This window comes from Eurosta solidaginis, chromosome 3, assembly GCF_040869045.1.
Source record: "Eurosta solidaginis isolate ZX-2024a chromosome 3, ASM4086904v1, whole genome shotgun sequence".
In the NCBI taxonomy this organism is placed as follows: Eukaryota; Metazoa; Arthropoda; class Insecta; order Diptera; family Tephritidae; genus Eurosta; species Eurosta solidaginis.
Window position 1 is genome coordinate 14,449,643 of NC_090321.1, and position 16,507 is coordinate 14,466,149.

The 16,507-nt window shown below is 38.4% G+C and overlaps 1 protein-coding gene across 17 annotated transcripts in view; it reads left to right on the forward strand.

Annotated features, from left to right (window-relative positions):
• The window catches only part of LOC137243327 (EH domain-binding protein 1-like), a 143,475-nt gene that overhangs the window by 2,166 nt on the left and 124,802 nt on the right, over positions 1-16,507 (forward strand). For 16 of the 17 annotated variants that reach the window (XM_067770976.1, XM_067770993.1, XM_067770986.1 and 13 more), the window contains exon 2: positions 5,209-5,696. In XM_067770976.1, the coding sequence (XP_067627077.1) occupies positions 5,593-5,696 (104 nt within the window). In that variant the 5' untranslated portion in view covers positions 5,209-5,592. Of the gene's footprint in view, positions 1-5,016; positions 5,037-5,208; positions 5,697-16,507 lie in introns of those variants that run through there. The other variant, XM_067770979.1, reaches the window with a different exon arrangement.

A 16,507-nucleotide genomic window follows, 5' to 3' on the forward strand; every position in this document is an offset into this window, starting at 1 on the left:
TGAACGTCATTACCAGAGTCCAATTCCAAATTCTTGCAGAAGAGGAAAACATACAACACAAGGAGAGACAACATTTCTATGTTGCTACACAATTGAAACTGCACATTTTTTCAAATCTATTCTTAAACTCGTCAGTTGTTGTTGTTGTTGTTGTAGCAGTGCTTCGCCCCACCTAATAGCTGCGACCGATCACAAATTGTCATCAATATCCTCTAACGGGAGTCCAAGGAAACTTGCTGTTTCAACAGGTGTGGTGGACCATAATGAAAGGGGTGTTAGAGGCGTTGGTTCCACATTACAATTAAAGAGATGGTTGGTGTCATGTGGGGACATATTGCAAGCGGGGCATACATTTTGTATATCGTGGTTGATTCTGGATAGGTAAAAGTTTAGCCTGTTACAGTATCCAGAACGAAGTTGACATAGAGTGACTGGCGTTTCCGTGGGGAGTATGCGTCTCTCTTCCGCAAGTTTTGGGTACTGTTCTTTTTAGTACTGGATTCAGCGGGCAATTCCTGGCATAACGGTCCGACGCCTGTTTGTGGAGTTCACTGAGGACCAGCTTGTGTTTTTTTGCTTCATACGGCTGAGTTCTCAGGTGCCGCATTTCCTCATAATGCTTACGGAGATGACTCCTTAAGCCCGTTACGGAGATGACTCCTTAACTCGTCAGTCGGTCGCCTATGTGAAAAAGACATACGGTATATTCTGCTTCGAATCAAACCAAAACCTTCGGGTACTGTTTCTTCCAAAATAACAACTTCAACTGGACCCGAGAAGGCCTGACTTGCTTCTCCCACCCGTCCTTCAAATACTTAGCCGTTGAACGCTTGTTAGTCCCTGCTGTTCCAAAGCTCATATCTGGGTTTTCCATTATGTCTAAATTGGTTTGGAGTCATAGAAAATTGTATCATGTGAAGGAACAATTTTTCATGAATACATACATATTTGTGGAACTAATTGTGCTTAAAAGTACATTTGTAGGTACAGTATGCATATTCAGCCTGTCAAGTACATTTCATACGCTCTATAAACTGATATGAGTACCTCGCTTTTACTAGTAATTATTTTGTCATCCTACTCTCCACCTGTGCTTTTTGATTAACGCTGCTCCATTAAACCAGCTACCCACATAACGCCCATTACGAATGGCTTGCCTGCCGATTGGGCTGTCATTATCTGCGGCTATTTGAGTGCTTGTTCAGGAAAATAGAATCAAGTTTGTTGGCATGAAAAGGAATCAGTGATGAGACACTCGATACCGTACGCACACACACGCAATACGAAGCAGTAAAAAGCATTAAAAATCTTAAGGCTAATCAAAGCTAAAGTTGATAAAGCCTGAGTGTATCTACAAGTCTTTCACAAGAGCATACTCACAGCTGCAACAAGATTTCCCTTTTATTACTCGCCTTCGTCTCGATATGACTCTTCCCGAAGTTTCATGGCGCCCCAAACAAATCATGTTGTTGTTGTTGTTGTAGCGATAAAGACATTCCCCGAAAGTTTTGGGGAATGTTATCGATGCTGATGTTATTTTTCTGGATATAGAGCCGGTACGTTCCGGTAATACACAATTTAGGTGGTTAAAATGACTTTGAACCTTCTAGGCCATCCCGTCCCCCACCCCTTAGTTCCATAGAACTTGGGGTCGCCAGGGGCTCGGCTGCTAAGGAAACAGGATTCGCCACGGGTAGGAGGTTGACAATTGTGTTGGATAGGCTATAAACTGCGCAAGGGGTTGCCACTTGAATCATTTGGGTATTTAAGTCGCTCTTACGATAGGCATAACTGCCGCGGGTATATTCTAAGCCCCCTAACACGGTGGGGTTCAAACAAATCGTCCCGCGGTATTCGGGCTAGCACTGGACTACACAGGAAAATTTTTCTCTAATACAGTGGTAAATTCGAGAGCATCGGAGAACTATTCGGCGTGTGATCGCTGCGATAGAGATCCCGTAATGCATGCAGTTAATCAGTTTTAGCTTGTACTTCAAATAGTGAACATCTCATGTGTGAATTCCATGCTCTAACATTCTTCATGGAAACACATACTACTGCAAAAAGAGTTGTGTTTGTATTCGAAGCTCTGCCGGCGTTGTGCATCTCTACTCTAATAATGAGTGGCTCCTTTCATTCAGGTGTTAGTGGGGATACCAGTCCTATGCCCTTACTAAAGTAGTTTTTTCTCTACAAACTACTACTCGAAATCGTTTTCATCAGCGATTAAGTACAGGAACCCCATTGCTACCCCGGCGTAGTACATGCACACTTACATTGAATTATAAAAAAAAAAAAATTGCGCTATTGATTACTTTTATAGAAATTGAAATATTTAACTAATTCCGCATAAATCATTCGTACCAAATAAAAATAGCAAAGTAAATTTAAAAATTGTTATCAAGCAATGCAACCGGAAAAACTAGTGATCTTCCTTATTTGCTATAGGCTGTATGTACTACATTTATAATTAACTGACAATCGCATTGGTTCGTCTATAAATAAGTCAAGAATGATTGATCCCAATGGACGCATTTGGAGCACACAATGCACATGTATTACACAAGTACATACTTTGGCTATGTATGTACGTACTTTAATGCATGCGATGTGTCAGTTTTTGAGTTAATTACGAAAACATGTAAAAGGTGTAGTAAAAATGTTAATCCTAGCATGCGAACTCATTTCTATGCGTTATAAATGGGAACAATAAATAAGTTAGTGTGGAGAACAAAGTCTTCTACGCTACGCGGAACTCGTTATACCTTCCATGAAGTAGGTAAAAATGTTATAATCCGAAATTTTTTTGCCCGATCCATCAGTAGCTGGTATGAGAGTTATATTGACGCTATCTAAATATTGCCAGAGTCGTACCCTTTTACACGTCAGGATTGGGATTCAAGGTGTTGGTGAAGCGCAACGGTTAGGGTTAGATGACCTAGTACGCTTAACGTGGTCACATTAAATCGTTCCGGAGATAGTCAGGCCTAGTACCTTAATACTTAGGGATTTTTCTGGAACGTACTAGATTGATATCCTGCAATGGACTATTTACATCGTTAAATCCCACCAAAACATACAAGAAGTAGATGCAGAAAAACATATCAGGCTTCTCCATATAGAGGCCGGTTTGCCAATAGAGAAGCATATTTCTCAGTTGCGTACGTACTTAGTTTGATAAAGCACTTGTTGATAGAAGTAATTCTTGGTAGCTTCAGTTACCAACTATTTCTTTGGTATGTTTAAGACCGCGAAGCGAGTGCAACCGACAGTCTTTACCTACCTCTGTTCCAAAACTCTGGTGCTCCCGCTGCCTTCGTACGTACACTGCTAGGCCACCAAATAAATTTGGACCGCTTATCTAGCGCCAACCATTCATACACAAGTCCACCATTTATTGATACATGCGTTGTTTGGTCAACGGTTAAAAATCAACTGCCCCAGTGTTTTTTTGGTCGTCTTTTATAGATCCACCGATTATTTGTATCGGCTCTTCATCCATCAATACAGCGTTTCTTTTAAACAACTACCCATCGCTGATTGACCCATCGGCTGTTTGGTCACCATTCACGGATCCATCGGTTCTTTGGCATCAGCTCACCATTTGTCGATTCACTGGTTGGCTCAACATTTGCTCATTTGCCACCCATCTACCGGTTCTGGCATCGCTACTAGCTTGCCGATTCGCCGTATACCAACCCGATCGGCAACGTAACTGCCTGCAATCGTTTGGTCACAAGCTAAGTGTTCACAGACACCGATTTTAGCGGTCATTCTGCGATTCAAACGATCCAACTTTTCAACTGATTCACCTTTCAGCCCTTTTACCGACAATTATATATCCCACACACTTCTATCGGTTCCAGCAGCAGTTTGAGCACTATCGGCGAACCGTACGTCCCCTTCCGCCCCAATCAAGTCAAGTTTTCACAGACTCACCGATTTTAGCGGTCATTCTGCGATTCAACCGATCCAAATTTTCAACTGATTCACCTTTCAGCCCTTTTACCGACAATTATATATCCCATACACTTCTATCGGTTCCAGCAGCAGTTTGAGCACTATCAGCGGACCGTACGTCCCCTTCCGCCCCAATCCTCAACCGGCGGCTTAGCTATCTACGGATCCTCTTCTCATAATCACAAATGAATACATTCTCCGACATGGCTTAAGTTGTGTAAATAACATCAATAAAGAAATGTGTACTCATCAATAAAAGAATGTAGGACCTACTCGACTTTGGGTTGGCTGAGCACTACCCCAGCCATCCAAAAAGGCCACCTCACACATTGCGAGTGTTTATGGAAGTTTTGCAGATATGAACAATACTTTGCTGGATATGAATCCGCAAACTTTACCCTCCGATAATAGCTAGACTACAACTGGCCCATCTTTTCTCCTCCTCGAACCTTCGGGTCTAGATTTCAGTCGGCTCTTACGATAGTTATGCCTTAGCGACGCTATATTCTAAACCTCTTATCCGAAGACAAGTCTTCGTTAATAATCATTTTTCCCATTTTTACAAGCATGGCACAAGTGCTGTGCGATCCAATTTTGGTGACAGGTATAAACAATATTGTCACCAAAAGCAACAGCTGTTCTGCTGCAATAGGAAGAAATGTATTGCAGAAATTTAAAGAAAAAGAAATAAGTAAATATCTACACACTACATAAATCAAAAATCTTAACGAAGCGAAAAGTTAGAACAAGTAGAACGAGTTTCTCTATAGTTTCTTAAAATAAATAATGGCTCAGGTTTGGATTTAGCTAAATATGTATGACCATGTAGTAAATAAACCATTGGGATACGACTGCCAAAAAGTAAAATGACTTATAACTACGAAAAGATAACAAAAAGTCAGAGGCGTGATCTGCACCGCAAGACACATAAGCGAACATTAGGCAACTGACAAATCTTTTATGTTGTTTTCCAAGTAGTAATTAAATCGAAAAAAAGTTTTTTCACTTACGTTTCATGCCAGGAACGCAATACAGTGAGCGGTCCGAGTTTGGCGTAACGTTCTAATTTGTTGCGGGTATGTTTAGCTGAGCGTGCTCGACCATATCGTGTAGCGCGTAGCTGCAAATTTTGTTATTGTTGTTGCCTTTTGTTTATTGTTATAATAAAGGTAGTTAATTAAATCGCAGCTATAAGACACATTTTGTTAAACCCTTTCTTTAAAGATTACATAACTTTTTTTTTCATAGTCATGTGTGAACAGAGAACCCAAAATTATTAACGCTTGCACATAAAAAATGAAGCAGAGCTAGAAGCAAAAACATGTGTCTGGAAGTGAAATAATTAGTAAAAAAAATATAATATTAAAAAAACTGTAATTGCTATTACGACTACTACCTACCTAAGAAGGTGCGCGAGAACGGCGTGAAAACAAAATAAACTTCAATAAGCCAGAGGAAAAACATACAACGCTCGAATCAACTTTATAACATCATCAAAAACTCTCAACTAAACTCACAACTCAGCGCCGTTGTTTTGTTGCCGATTTCATATAACTTTTGCCGCAAACGTACAAAGCAACAGTTGGTGCCCTGCAGCACTTGCAGACCACCTCCGCGGCAGCTGCCAGCGTTATGGGCAGCGTTTGGAAGCGTTTGCAGCGCGTCAATAAACGTGCTGCAAAATTTCAATTTACCTCTTCGTATCATGAGCTACGCTTGGAGACGACAGCCAAATGGTGAGTTCTTTCAACTACTTACTTATCTTCGAAATCTGTGTTATTATGTTTGCATTTACAGTAGCGAAAAGAAAAATAGCAGTGCTAATTTTGATCAAATTTTTGCAGTTATTTTTTTATTTACTTTCGATATTTTAAGAAAAAACTCTTATTATAAATGTTGTTACTGAAACTATGCAAACCGGTGTCAAAAACATTTTCGAAAAAATTAAAAAAATCGCGAAAATTTAACTAATATTTCGTTTTTTTTAATATTTTTAGTAGCCTGATTTTTTTTTTTTAATATATAGCTTTGTAGCCCAATCAATTATAGTCCAAAAACTACATTCTTATTCCGAAGGGTGTGTCAGACTGAAAAATGGTCAAAAATGCGAATTTTGAGAAACTTAAGTTTTGTACTATTTAAGATTAAAATTGATTGGGCTACGAAACCGCACGCTCAAAAGAATTAAAAGAAATCCGAATAATATATTCGAAATTTTCGTAAATTTCTCGAACTTTTTCGTAAACGTTTTTGAGATCGTTTTGCATAATTACAGTCACAAAATTAAAAAAAAAAAAGAATTTCCACTGCTGTTTTTCTGTTCGGTGCTGTAATAGTATTTGTGGTGCACTACTTTGATTGGAAATCACAATTTTTATTTGTTTATTTTAAAGGCTTTTTAGGCCTAGTATTACTAACTAATATTTAAGCTTCGGAACGCAAGAAATTCCGATCAGTCAGAAAAAATTTTCAAGCCTAGTTGAAAATCCATCGCGAAATATCCAAAATTCGGACGATTTTTTTTAAATATCACGTGACATTATCATCGGGTTTTGATAAGAGCTCTTGGTGATCGACTACAATTAGTCGATAAGCATACGATTTTTGGTAAAATTATCGATTATCACTAATCAACTAGTTGTCTATATTCCATTAGTCAATCATCAATCAATTTTTTTTGTAATTTTTATTTAGTTCTGCGATTCTTAAAGACGTTTTGGAGTTATTGTAAACCATCTGCAGATACCTTATTCTGCACCTTGCTTCTTTGGCAACTCCGGAAACTAGAAAAAAATTCAAATTTAAAAAAATTAAAATTTAGTTTTTAATGTAAAACTGAATTCATGAAACTGTCATTATTAGAAACCTGACAGCAAATCGATTGCATGGTATGTTGAAATCGAATAGTCGATTTTCTATTCTGCTCGACTATTCGACTAGTCGATTAGCCGAATAATCGATTGCAAAGAGGAGCCGTAGTTCTGATGTACATATGTTTAAAGGTTCAAGAAAGTTTCTCAAAAATCGATTGCAAGATTTCTCAATTTTGTACTGAAATTTCCTGATAAAAATGAAACCGATTTAGTATAAAGGAAGTAATGAAAGAGAAGTCCCTGTGTCCGTCGGACCTCACCGTGCGAATGAGTGTACTATTGTAATCGTACGGGATTCAAGGGGTTGATGTGCGTAATACAAAGCTTTATAGCTTCAAAGCTTCCACAACCCAATTTTCAATATCACATACACTAGCGGAATTCTGTTACCAATATGAATGTATCATACACATATTTAGCAGGTGAGGCTCTGGCGACGCCAAGTTCCTCATGGAGCTAGGTGGTGGGGAGGGGCCTGTTATGACCTAGAAGGTTTAATGTGCTCATATTAATCGTTCCCGAGATAGTCGGGCTAGTACCTTAATGATGCTTTGTTACCGGAACGTACAGGATCTATGTAGTTATATCCGGCAAAATACCATCAACATCGGTAACACTTCCCAAAACCTCCGGGGAATGTCTTTTTCGTTAATACAACAACAACAACAACAACACCACCAACATTGTAATCGTACAATATACAAAGCAACAATCAACTTATTTAAAACTAATCTTAGCATAATAATAGGAGCTATCATAGGCCACGGCAGACTCAGGGCGCTTATGCATAGGGTTGGGATAACACTGAAGTTACAGCCCTTGCTCTGGAAAAACCACGACTCGCTCCAGTACATAGAACCGGTTGCGTGGGAGGCGACGGTATTTCAAGCAAAAGTGAAAAGTTTGCTTGATTATTGCTACTAGAATATATGTAGGCACATTAGTCAACTCACTGTAGATTGATCGGCCTATATGAAGTGCACCGACGTAACGAGGGCACAAAAGACCCTTAGGCTGCACTGTACAATCTTAATTATAGAATTATGTTCTATTCTACGCATGTGCAAATTCGTTAGGGGTATTCGCTTTCTCTTGCCAAGTGTATGGATCTGCTAATGAAACATGTTAGAGCAATATCTGTGCTACATACTTAGTTATATTTTCATTTCCTACACTGCATTGCTCAAATTATACAAAGTGCTTGTTGGCGTATATTTTCGTGCTATGACTTCACCTTCTGTGTAATGCATGCACCGGTAGCGAATCCCCTCATTTACTACGACAAAACATAATTTACAATAATTAATATTAATGTTACCACAAAATTAGAACCATTCGAACAAGTTATGAATATTATTCATGCACTACCAAAATTAAATTTGTGTCAGATATCCATTTTCATATGCCAAGACAATTTTGCAATACTTTTATGACTTAATAAAAAACTAAAGTTTACATATTTTTTATTATTGAACACACATACTACTTAACAACCAATAAGTCTTCGTATTTGTAAGAATATGTAGGTACATAAGTAAGACTGGGGGTAAAGTCTTGGTATAAATAAATTTACCTACTTTACAATTGCGATAAACCGAATAATTAATGAATGTTGTGATTGATTGCCACATAATATCAACGCCACAAGCCACAAATAGAATTTGAGTAGCTCATTTCATTTATGCATTATTCGCTTTTAAAAATAAAATAAAATAATGTTGATATGTAAAGTGCAAAGACACAAACAATAGAAACGAAAAGTCATCGTATTCTGAAAGGTGAAAAGAGCGGAAGTTGTTTTAAATGCAAATTATTGGAATTTTAGTGAGTAAAAAAGAATAAGTATTAAGTAAAAATTTGCATTAAGAAAACTGAGCTAAACTGCTTCATTGCACCTGAAAAAATTGTATTTGGGAGGTTGAAAGAGACGCGTTTGCAATCCCCCAACTACTAGATATGTAAAATTCTTACCAGCATATATTTGGCTGAGTATGTTATCGAAAAGAACGTGATACCGATCAACAGAGCAACTGAAGGCCTGAGGTGACGCTTTTCAGGACTTAACCAATTCGAAGGTTGGGAAGCACTCGCCTTCAATCCTTCATTACTTCATTACTGTCCTACAATCCTATTCGCATTAGCTGATTCGCAAAAATCCAGGCTACAAATTAAGCAAAACAAAATTATGCGTTTCATATTAAGAAAACGGTATGATACCCCAATTAAAGATTTACTAGACAGCTTAAACTGGCTTAGTGTAAAACAGAAATCACTTACTACACATTGAAGTTTATACACAACATAAAGTTGGGAAACCTGCCGAATTACCTAAGTGAACGTGTCTAGACTAAACAGAGTGGTCCATAGCTATCAAACAAGACACAATAACAACTTTTACTTGCCGGTAGTGAGATCCGAATTCGATAAAAAAGTATATACTACGAAGGAATTAGAGAATATAATGATCTGCCAATTGATATTAAAAACTGTAATAATACTAAAAAATTCAGAAAGTTATTATACAGCTACTGTAAAGCGCTACCTGTCAAGTAGTTAAATTTTTTTAGTAAATAATTTTATAGATTATTATATAATTGAAGTCAAAGAAATTCAATGAATCGAAACAAATATGTAAACATTAAAAATACTTTGTACCTTATTAAATTATATAGATCTTCAAGATCGTAGTAAATAAATAAATTAAATTAATTCTTCCCAGCATATATGTACATATTTGGCTTAGTATGTTGTCGAAAAGGATATCCATTAACATAGCAACTCAAAGCCTGAGGTGACGCTTTTCAGGGTTTAATCAATTTGAAGGTTGGAAAGCACGCGTCTCCAATCTTTCATTATTCGATACGATGTTTGTAGTTACTTGCTATCGGCAGAGCCATTTCCGATTTATCAAGCGGTTGAGGTAATGAAAAATGTGCTCCAATCTTAGAAGGCACCATTATAATTTTTTTCTCAGAATACGCCCTATCGGAATTTGGTTCGAAAACCATCTACATACATATATCAGAATTTATTTCAAAAACGCCACTTCACAGTTTCGAATTGTATAGACTTTATAGTTGTAAGCGCGATGGTTCCTAGGACATGTTTCTGAATTACCTATTCTTCATCAGCAAGCTTTATAATTATACCAAAATTGCCTATTAACTTTAATTTGAGATATGTTTTGAAAAAATTCAATAGAGCTCAGATTCTGAAATAGTTAACTGCATTTTCGAACTGACAGTCTAGATCGGATGATCTTCCATACAGTTGATGTTCAAAGTCTGATCCTTCCATAAATAGGGTAGATCTATGTATAGTCTGAAACATGAAGCACTTTTCTTTTAATTAGCTTCTCTTTTTAAGCATTTTCTACTCTCATTTCTCTGCGTGTACACACTAAATTAGTTATGCGTCGCGGTCATTTCTCGCGTAGACATTCGCATAAGTGGGGACTTTGTGTGGCGTTCGGCCCCATTACGAGTGTAATTATGACCGTATGTATGTACATATGTCTGTAACTGTTAAATTTCGCATATATTTATTTGTTTTTTTACATATATACGTATGTACATATGTGTGAATGTAGTCAAATGGCTATCAAGCGCGCTCTGTTACTAATGATTTGCAAATTCATTCATTTTTTTTATTTAGGTTTTCGCAATTTCTTCCATGCACCTCTTACTACCTTTTCAGAGTTTATTGTTTTTATACTAGCTGAGCAGAGCTCACAGAGTATATTAACTTTGATTGGATAACGGTTGGTTGTACAGGTATAAAGGAATCGATATAGATATAGACTTCTATATATCAAAAGCATCAGTATCGAAAAAAATTTGATTGAGCCATGTCCGTCCGTCTGTCCGTTAACACGATAACTTGAGTAAATTTGAGATATCTTGATGAAATTTGGTATGTAGGTTCCTGGGCACTCATCTCAGATTGCTATTTAAAATGAACGATATCGGACTATAACCACGCCCACTTTTTCGATATCGAAAATTTCGAAAAATCGGAAAAGCGCGATAATTCATTACCAAAGTCGGATATAGCGATGAAACTTGGTAGGTGGGTTGAACTTATGACGCAAAATAGAAAATTATTATAATTTTGGACAATGGGCGTGGCACCGCCCCTTTTAAAAGAAGGTAATTTCAAAGTTTTGCAAGCTGTAATTTGGCAGTCGTTGAAGATATCATGATGAAATTTGGCAGGAACATTGCTCCTATTACTATATGTGTGCCTAATAAAAATTAGCACAATCGGATGAAGAACACGCCCACTTTTGAAAAAAAAAATTTTTAAAGTAAAATTTTATGAAAAAATTCAAAATCTTTACAGTATATAAGTAAATTATGTCAACATTCAACTCCAGTAATGATATAGTGCAACAAAATACAAAAATAAAAATTTCAAAATGGGCATGGCTCCGCCCTTTTTCATTTAATTTGTCGGTTGAAGCCACGCCCAGTTTTTATACACAGTCGACCGTCTGTCCTTCCGCTCGGCCGTTAAAACGATAATTTGAGCAAAAATCGATATATCTTTACTAAACTTAGTTCACGTACTTATCTGAACTAAATTTAGCTTGGTGTTAAAAATGGGCGAAATCCGACTATGACCACGCCCACTTTTTCGATATCGAAAATTTCGAAAAATGAAAAAAATGTCATAATTCTATACCAAATACGAAAAAAGGAATGAAACATGTTGATTGGACTGCTTTATTGACGCCTTCACATATACAACTAAGGGCCACTCCCTTTCAAAACCTTCATTAATACCTTTAGTTTGATACCCACTTCGTACAAACGCATTTTACAGTCACCCCTGGTCCACCTTTTTGGCGATATCTCGAAAAGGCATCCACCTAGTGAACTAAGGCCCACTCCCTTTTAAAATACTCCTTAATACCTTTCATTTGATATCCTTATTGTACAAAGAAATTGTAGTCACCTCTGGTCCACCTTTATGGCGATATCTCGAAAAGGCGTCCACCTATAGAACTAAGGCCCACTTCCTTTTAAAATACTCATTAACACCTTTCATTTGATTCCCATATCGTGCAAACACATTCTAGAGTCACCCCTGGTCCACCTTTATTGCGATATCTCGAAAAGGCGTCCACCTATAGAACTAAGGCCCACTGCCTTTTAAAATACTCATTAACACCTTTCATTTGATACCCATATCGTACAAACACATTCTAGAGTCATCCCTGGTCCACCTTTATGGCGATATCTCGAAAAGGCGTCCACCTATGGAACTAAGGCCCACTCCCTTTTAAATAATCACTAACACCTTTCATTTGGTACCCATATCGTACAAACGCATTCTAGAGTTACCCCTGGTCCACCTTTATGGCGATATCAAGAAAAGGCGTCCACCTATAGAACTAAGGATCACTCCCTTTTAAAATGCTCATTACAACCTTTCATTTGTTACCCATATCGTACAAACACATTCTAGAGTCATCCCTGGTCCACCTTTATGGCGATATCCCTAAATGGCGTCCACCTATAGATCTATGGCACACTGCCTTTTAAAATAGTTTTTAATACCTTCCATTTGATACCCATGTTATACAAACACATTCCAGGGTTACCCTAGGTTCATTTTTCTATATGGTGATTTTCCCTTATTTTGTCTCCAAAGGTATCAGCTGAGTATGTAATGTTCGGTTACACCCGAACTTAACTTTCCTTACTTGTTGCTACTACTAGTTGTTTGTTTTCATTTTGCTTCAATTATTTGCCATTCAAAGTGCAATTCACCGCATCTGTTGTTACGTCTACCGACTCCAGTTTTATTTTTATACTCAGTTGAGCAGAGCTCACAGAGTATATTAAGTTTGATTGGATAACGGTTGGTTGTACATATATAAAGGAATCGAGATAGATATAGACTTCCATATATCAAAATAATCAGGATCGAAAAAAAATTTGATTGAGCCATGTCCGTCCGTCCGTCCGTCCGTCCGTCCGTCCGTCCGTTAACACGATAACTTGAGTAAATTTTGAGGTATCTTGATGAAATTTGGTATGTAGGTTCCTGAGCACTCATCTCAGATCGCTATTTAAAATGAACGATATCGGACTATAACCACGCCCACTTTTTCGATATCGAAAATTTCGAAAAACCGAAAAAGTGCGATAACTCATTACAAAAGACAGATAAAGCGACGAAACTTGGTAGATGGGTTGATGTTATGACGCAGAATAGAAAATTAGTAAGATTTTGGACAATGGGCGTGGCCCCGCCCACTTTTACAAGAAGGTAATTTAAAAGTTTTGCAAGCTGTAATTTGGCAGTCGTTGAAGATATCATGATGAAATTTGGCAGGAACGTTACTACTATTACTATATATGTGCTAAATAAAAATTAGCAAAATTGGATTAAGAACACGCCCACTTTTTAAAAAAAAATTTTTTTAAATTCAAATTTTAACAAAAAATTTAATATCTTTACTGTATATAAGTAAATTAAGTCAAAATTCAACTCCAGTAATGATATGATGCAACAAAATACAAAAATAAAAGAAAATTTCAAAATGGGCGTGGCTCCGCCCATTTTCATTTAGTTTGTCTAGAATACTTTTATTGCCATAAGTCGAACAAAAATTTACCAATCCTTCTCAAATTTGGTAGGAGCATAGATTCTATGACGGTAACTGTTCTCTGTGAAAATGGGCGAAATCGGTGGAAGCCACGCCCAGTTTTTATACACAGTCCACCGTCTGTCCTTCCGCTCGGCCATTAACACAATAACTTGAGCAAAATCCGATATATCTTTACTAAACTTAGCCCACGTACTTACCTGAGCTCACTTTTTCTTGGTATAAAAAATGGGCGAAATCTGACCATAACCACGCCCACTTTATCGATATCGAAAATTACGAAAAATGAAAAAAATGCCATAATTCTATACCAAATACGAAAAAAGGGATGAAACATGGTAACTGGATTGGTTTGTTGACGCAAAATATAACTTTGGAAAAATCTTTGTAAAATGGGTGTGACACCTACCATATTAAGTAGAAGAAAATGAAAAAGTTCTACAAGGCGAAATCAACAGCCCTTGGAATCTTGGCAGGAATACTGTTAGTGGTATTGCATATATAAATAAATTAGCAGTACCCGACAGATGATTTTCTGGATCACCTGGTCCACATTTTGGTGGATATCACGAGAACGCCTTCACATATACATCTAAGGGCCACTCGCTTTTAAAACCCTCATTAATACCTTTAATTTGATATCCATATCGTACAAAAACATACCAGAGTCACCCCTGTCCCACCCTAATGGCGATATCTCGAAAAGGCGTCCACCTATAGAACTAATGCCCCCTCTCTCTTAAAATGCTCAGTAACACCTTTCGTTTGATACCCATATCGTACAAACATTCTAGAGTAACCCCTGGCCCACCCTAATGGCGATATCTCGAAAAGGCGTCCACCTATAGACCTAGTGTCCACTCCCTCTTAAAATGCTCAGTAACACCTTTCGTTTGATACCCATATCGTACAAACATTCTAGAGTCACCCCTGGCCCACCCTAATGGCAATATCTCGAAAAGGCGTCCACCTATAGACCTAATGCCCACTCCCTCTTAAAATGCTCAGTAACAGCTTTCGTTTGATACCCATATCGTACAAACATTCTAGAGTCACACCTGGCCCACCCTAATGGCGATATTTCGAAAAGGCGTCCACCTATAGAACTAAGGATTACTCCCTTTTAAAATACTCATTACCACCTTTCATTTGATACCCATATCGTACAAACACATTCTAGAGTCACCCTGGCCCACCCTAATGGCGATATCTCGAAAAGGCGTCCACCTATAGACCTAATGTCCACTCCCTCTTAAAATGCTCAGTAACACCTTTCGTTTGATACCCATATCGTACAAACATTCTAGAGTCACCCCTGGCCCACCCTAATGGCGATATCTCGAAAAGGCGTCCACCTATAGACCTAATGTACACTCCCTCTTAAAATGCTCAGTAACACCTTTCGTTTGATACCCATATCATACAAACATTCTAGAGTCACCCCTGTCCCACCCTAATGGCGATATCTCGAAAAGGCGTCCACCTATAGACCTAATGCCCACTCCCTCTTAAAATGCTCAGTAACACCTTTCGTTTGATACCCATATCGTACAAACATTCTAGAGTCACACCTGGCCCACCCTAATGGCGATATCTCGAAAAGGCGTCCACCTATAGAACTAAGGATTACTCCCTTTTAAAATACTCATTACCACCTTTCATTTGATACCCATATCTTACAAACACATTCTAGAGTCACCCTGGCCCACCCTAATGGCGATATCTCGAAAAGGCGTCCACCTATAGACCTAATGCCCACTCCCTCTTAAAATGCTCAGTAACACCTTTCGTTTGATACCCATACCGTACAAACATTCTAGAGTCACCCTTGGTCCAGCTTTATGGCGATATCTCGAAAAGGCGTCCACCTATAGAACTAAGGATTACTCCCTTTTAAAATACTCATTACCACCTTTCATTTGATACCCATATCGTACAAACACATTCTAGAGTCACCCTGGCCCACCCTAATGGCGATATCTCGAAAAGGCGTCCACCTATAGACCTAATGCCCACTCCCTCTTAAAATGCTCAGTAACACCTTTCGTTTGATACCCATATCGTACAAACATTCTAGAGTCACCCTTGGTCCACCTTTATGGCGATATCTCGAAAAGGCGTCCACCTATAGAACTAAGGATTACTCCCTTTTAAAATACTCTTTACCACCTTTCATTTGATACCCATATCGTACAAACACATTCTAGAGTCACCCCTGGCCCACCCTAATGGCGATATCTCGAAAAGGCGTCCACCTATAGACCTAATGCCCACTCCCTCTTAAAATGCTCAGTAACACCTTTCGTTTGATACCCATATCGTACAAACATTCTAGAGTCACCCCTGGCCCACCCTAATGGCGATATCTCGAAAGGGCGTCCACCTATAGACCTAATGCCCACTCCCTCTTAAAATGCTCAGTAACACCTTTCGTTTGATGCACATATCGTACAAACACATTCTAGAGTCACCCCTGGCCCACCCTAATGGCGATATCTCGAAAAGGCGCCCACCTATAGACCTAATGCCCACTCCCTCTTAAAATGCTCAGTAACACCTTTCGTTTGATACCCATACCGTACAAACATTCTAGAGTCACCCCTGGCCCACCCTAATGGCGATATCTCGAAAAGGCGTCCACCTATAGACCTAATGCCCACTCCCTCTTAAAATGCTCAGTAACACCTTTCATTTGATTCCCATATCGTACAAACACATTCTAAAGACACCCCTGGTCCACCTTTATGGCGATATCTCGAAACGGCGTCCACCTATGGAACTAAGGATCACTCCTTTTCAAAATACTCATTAACAGCTTTCATTTGATACCCATATCGTACAAACACATTATAGAATCACCCCTGGTCCACCTTAATGGGGACATCTCGAAAAGGCGTCCACCGATAGACCTAAGGCCCACTGCCTCTTAAAATGCTCAGTAACACCTTTCATTTGATACCCATATCGTACAAACAAATTCTAGAGTCAGCCCTGGTCTACCTTTATGGCGATATCCCTAAATGGCGTTCATCCATAGAACTATGGCCTATTCTCTCTT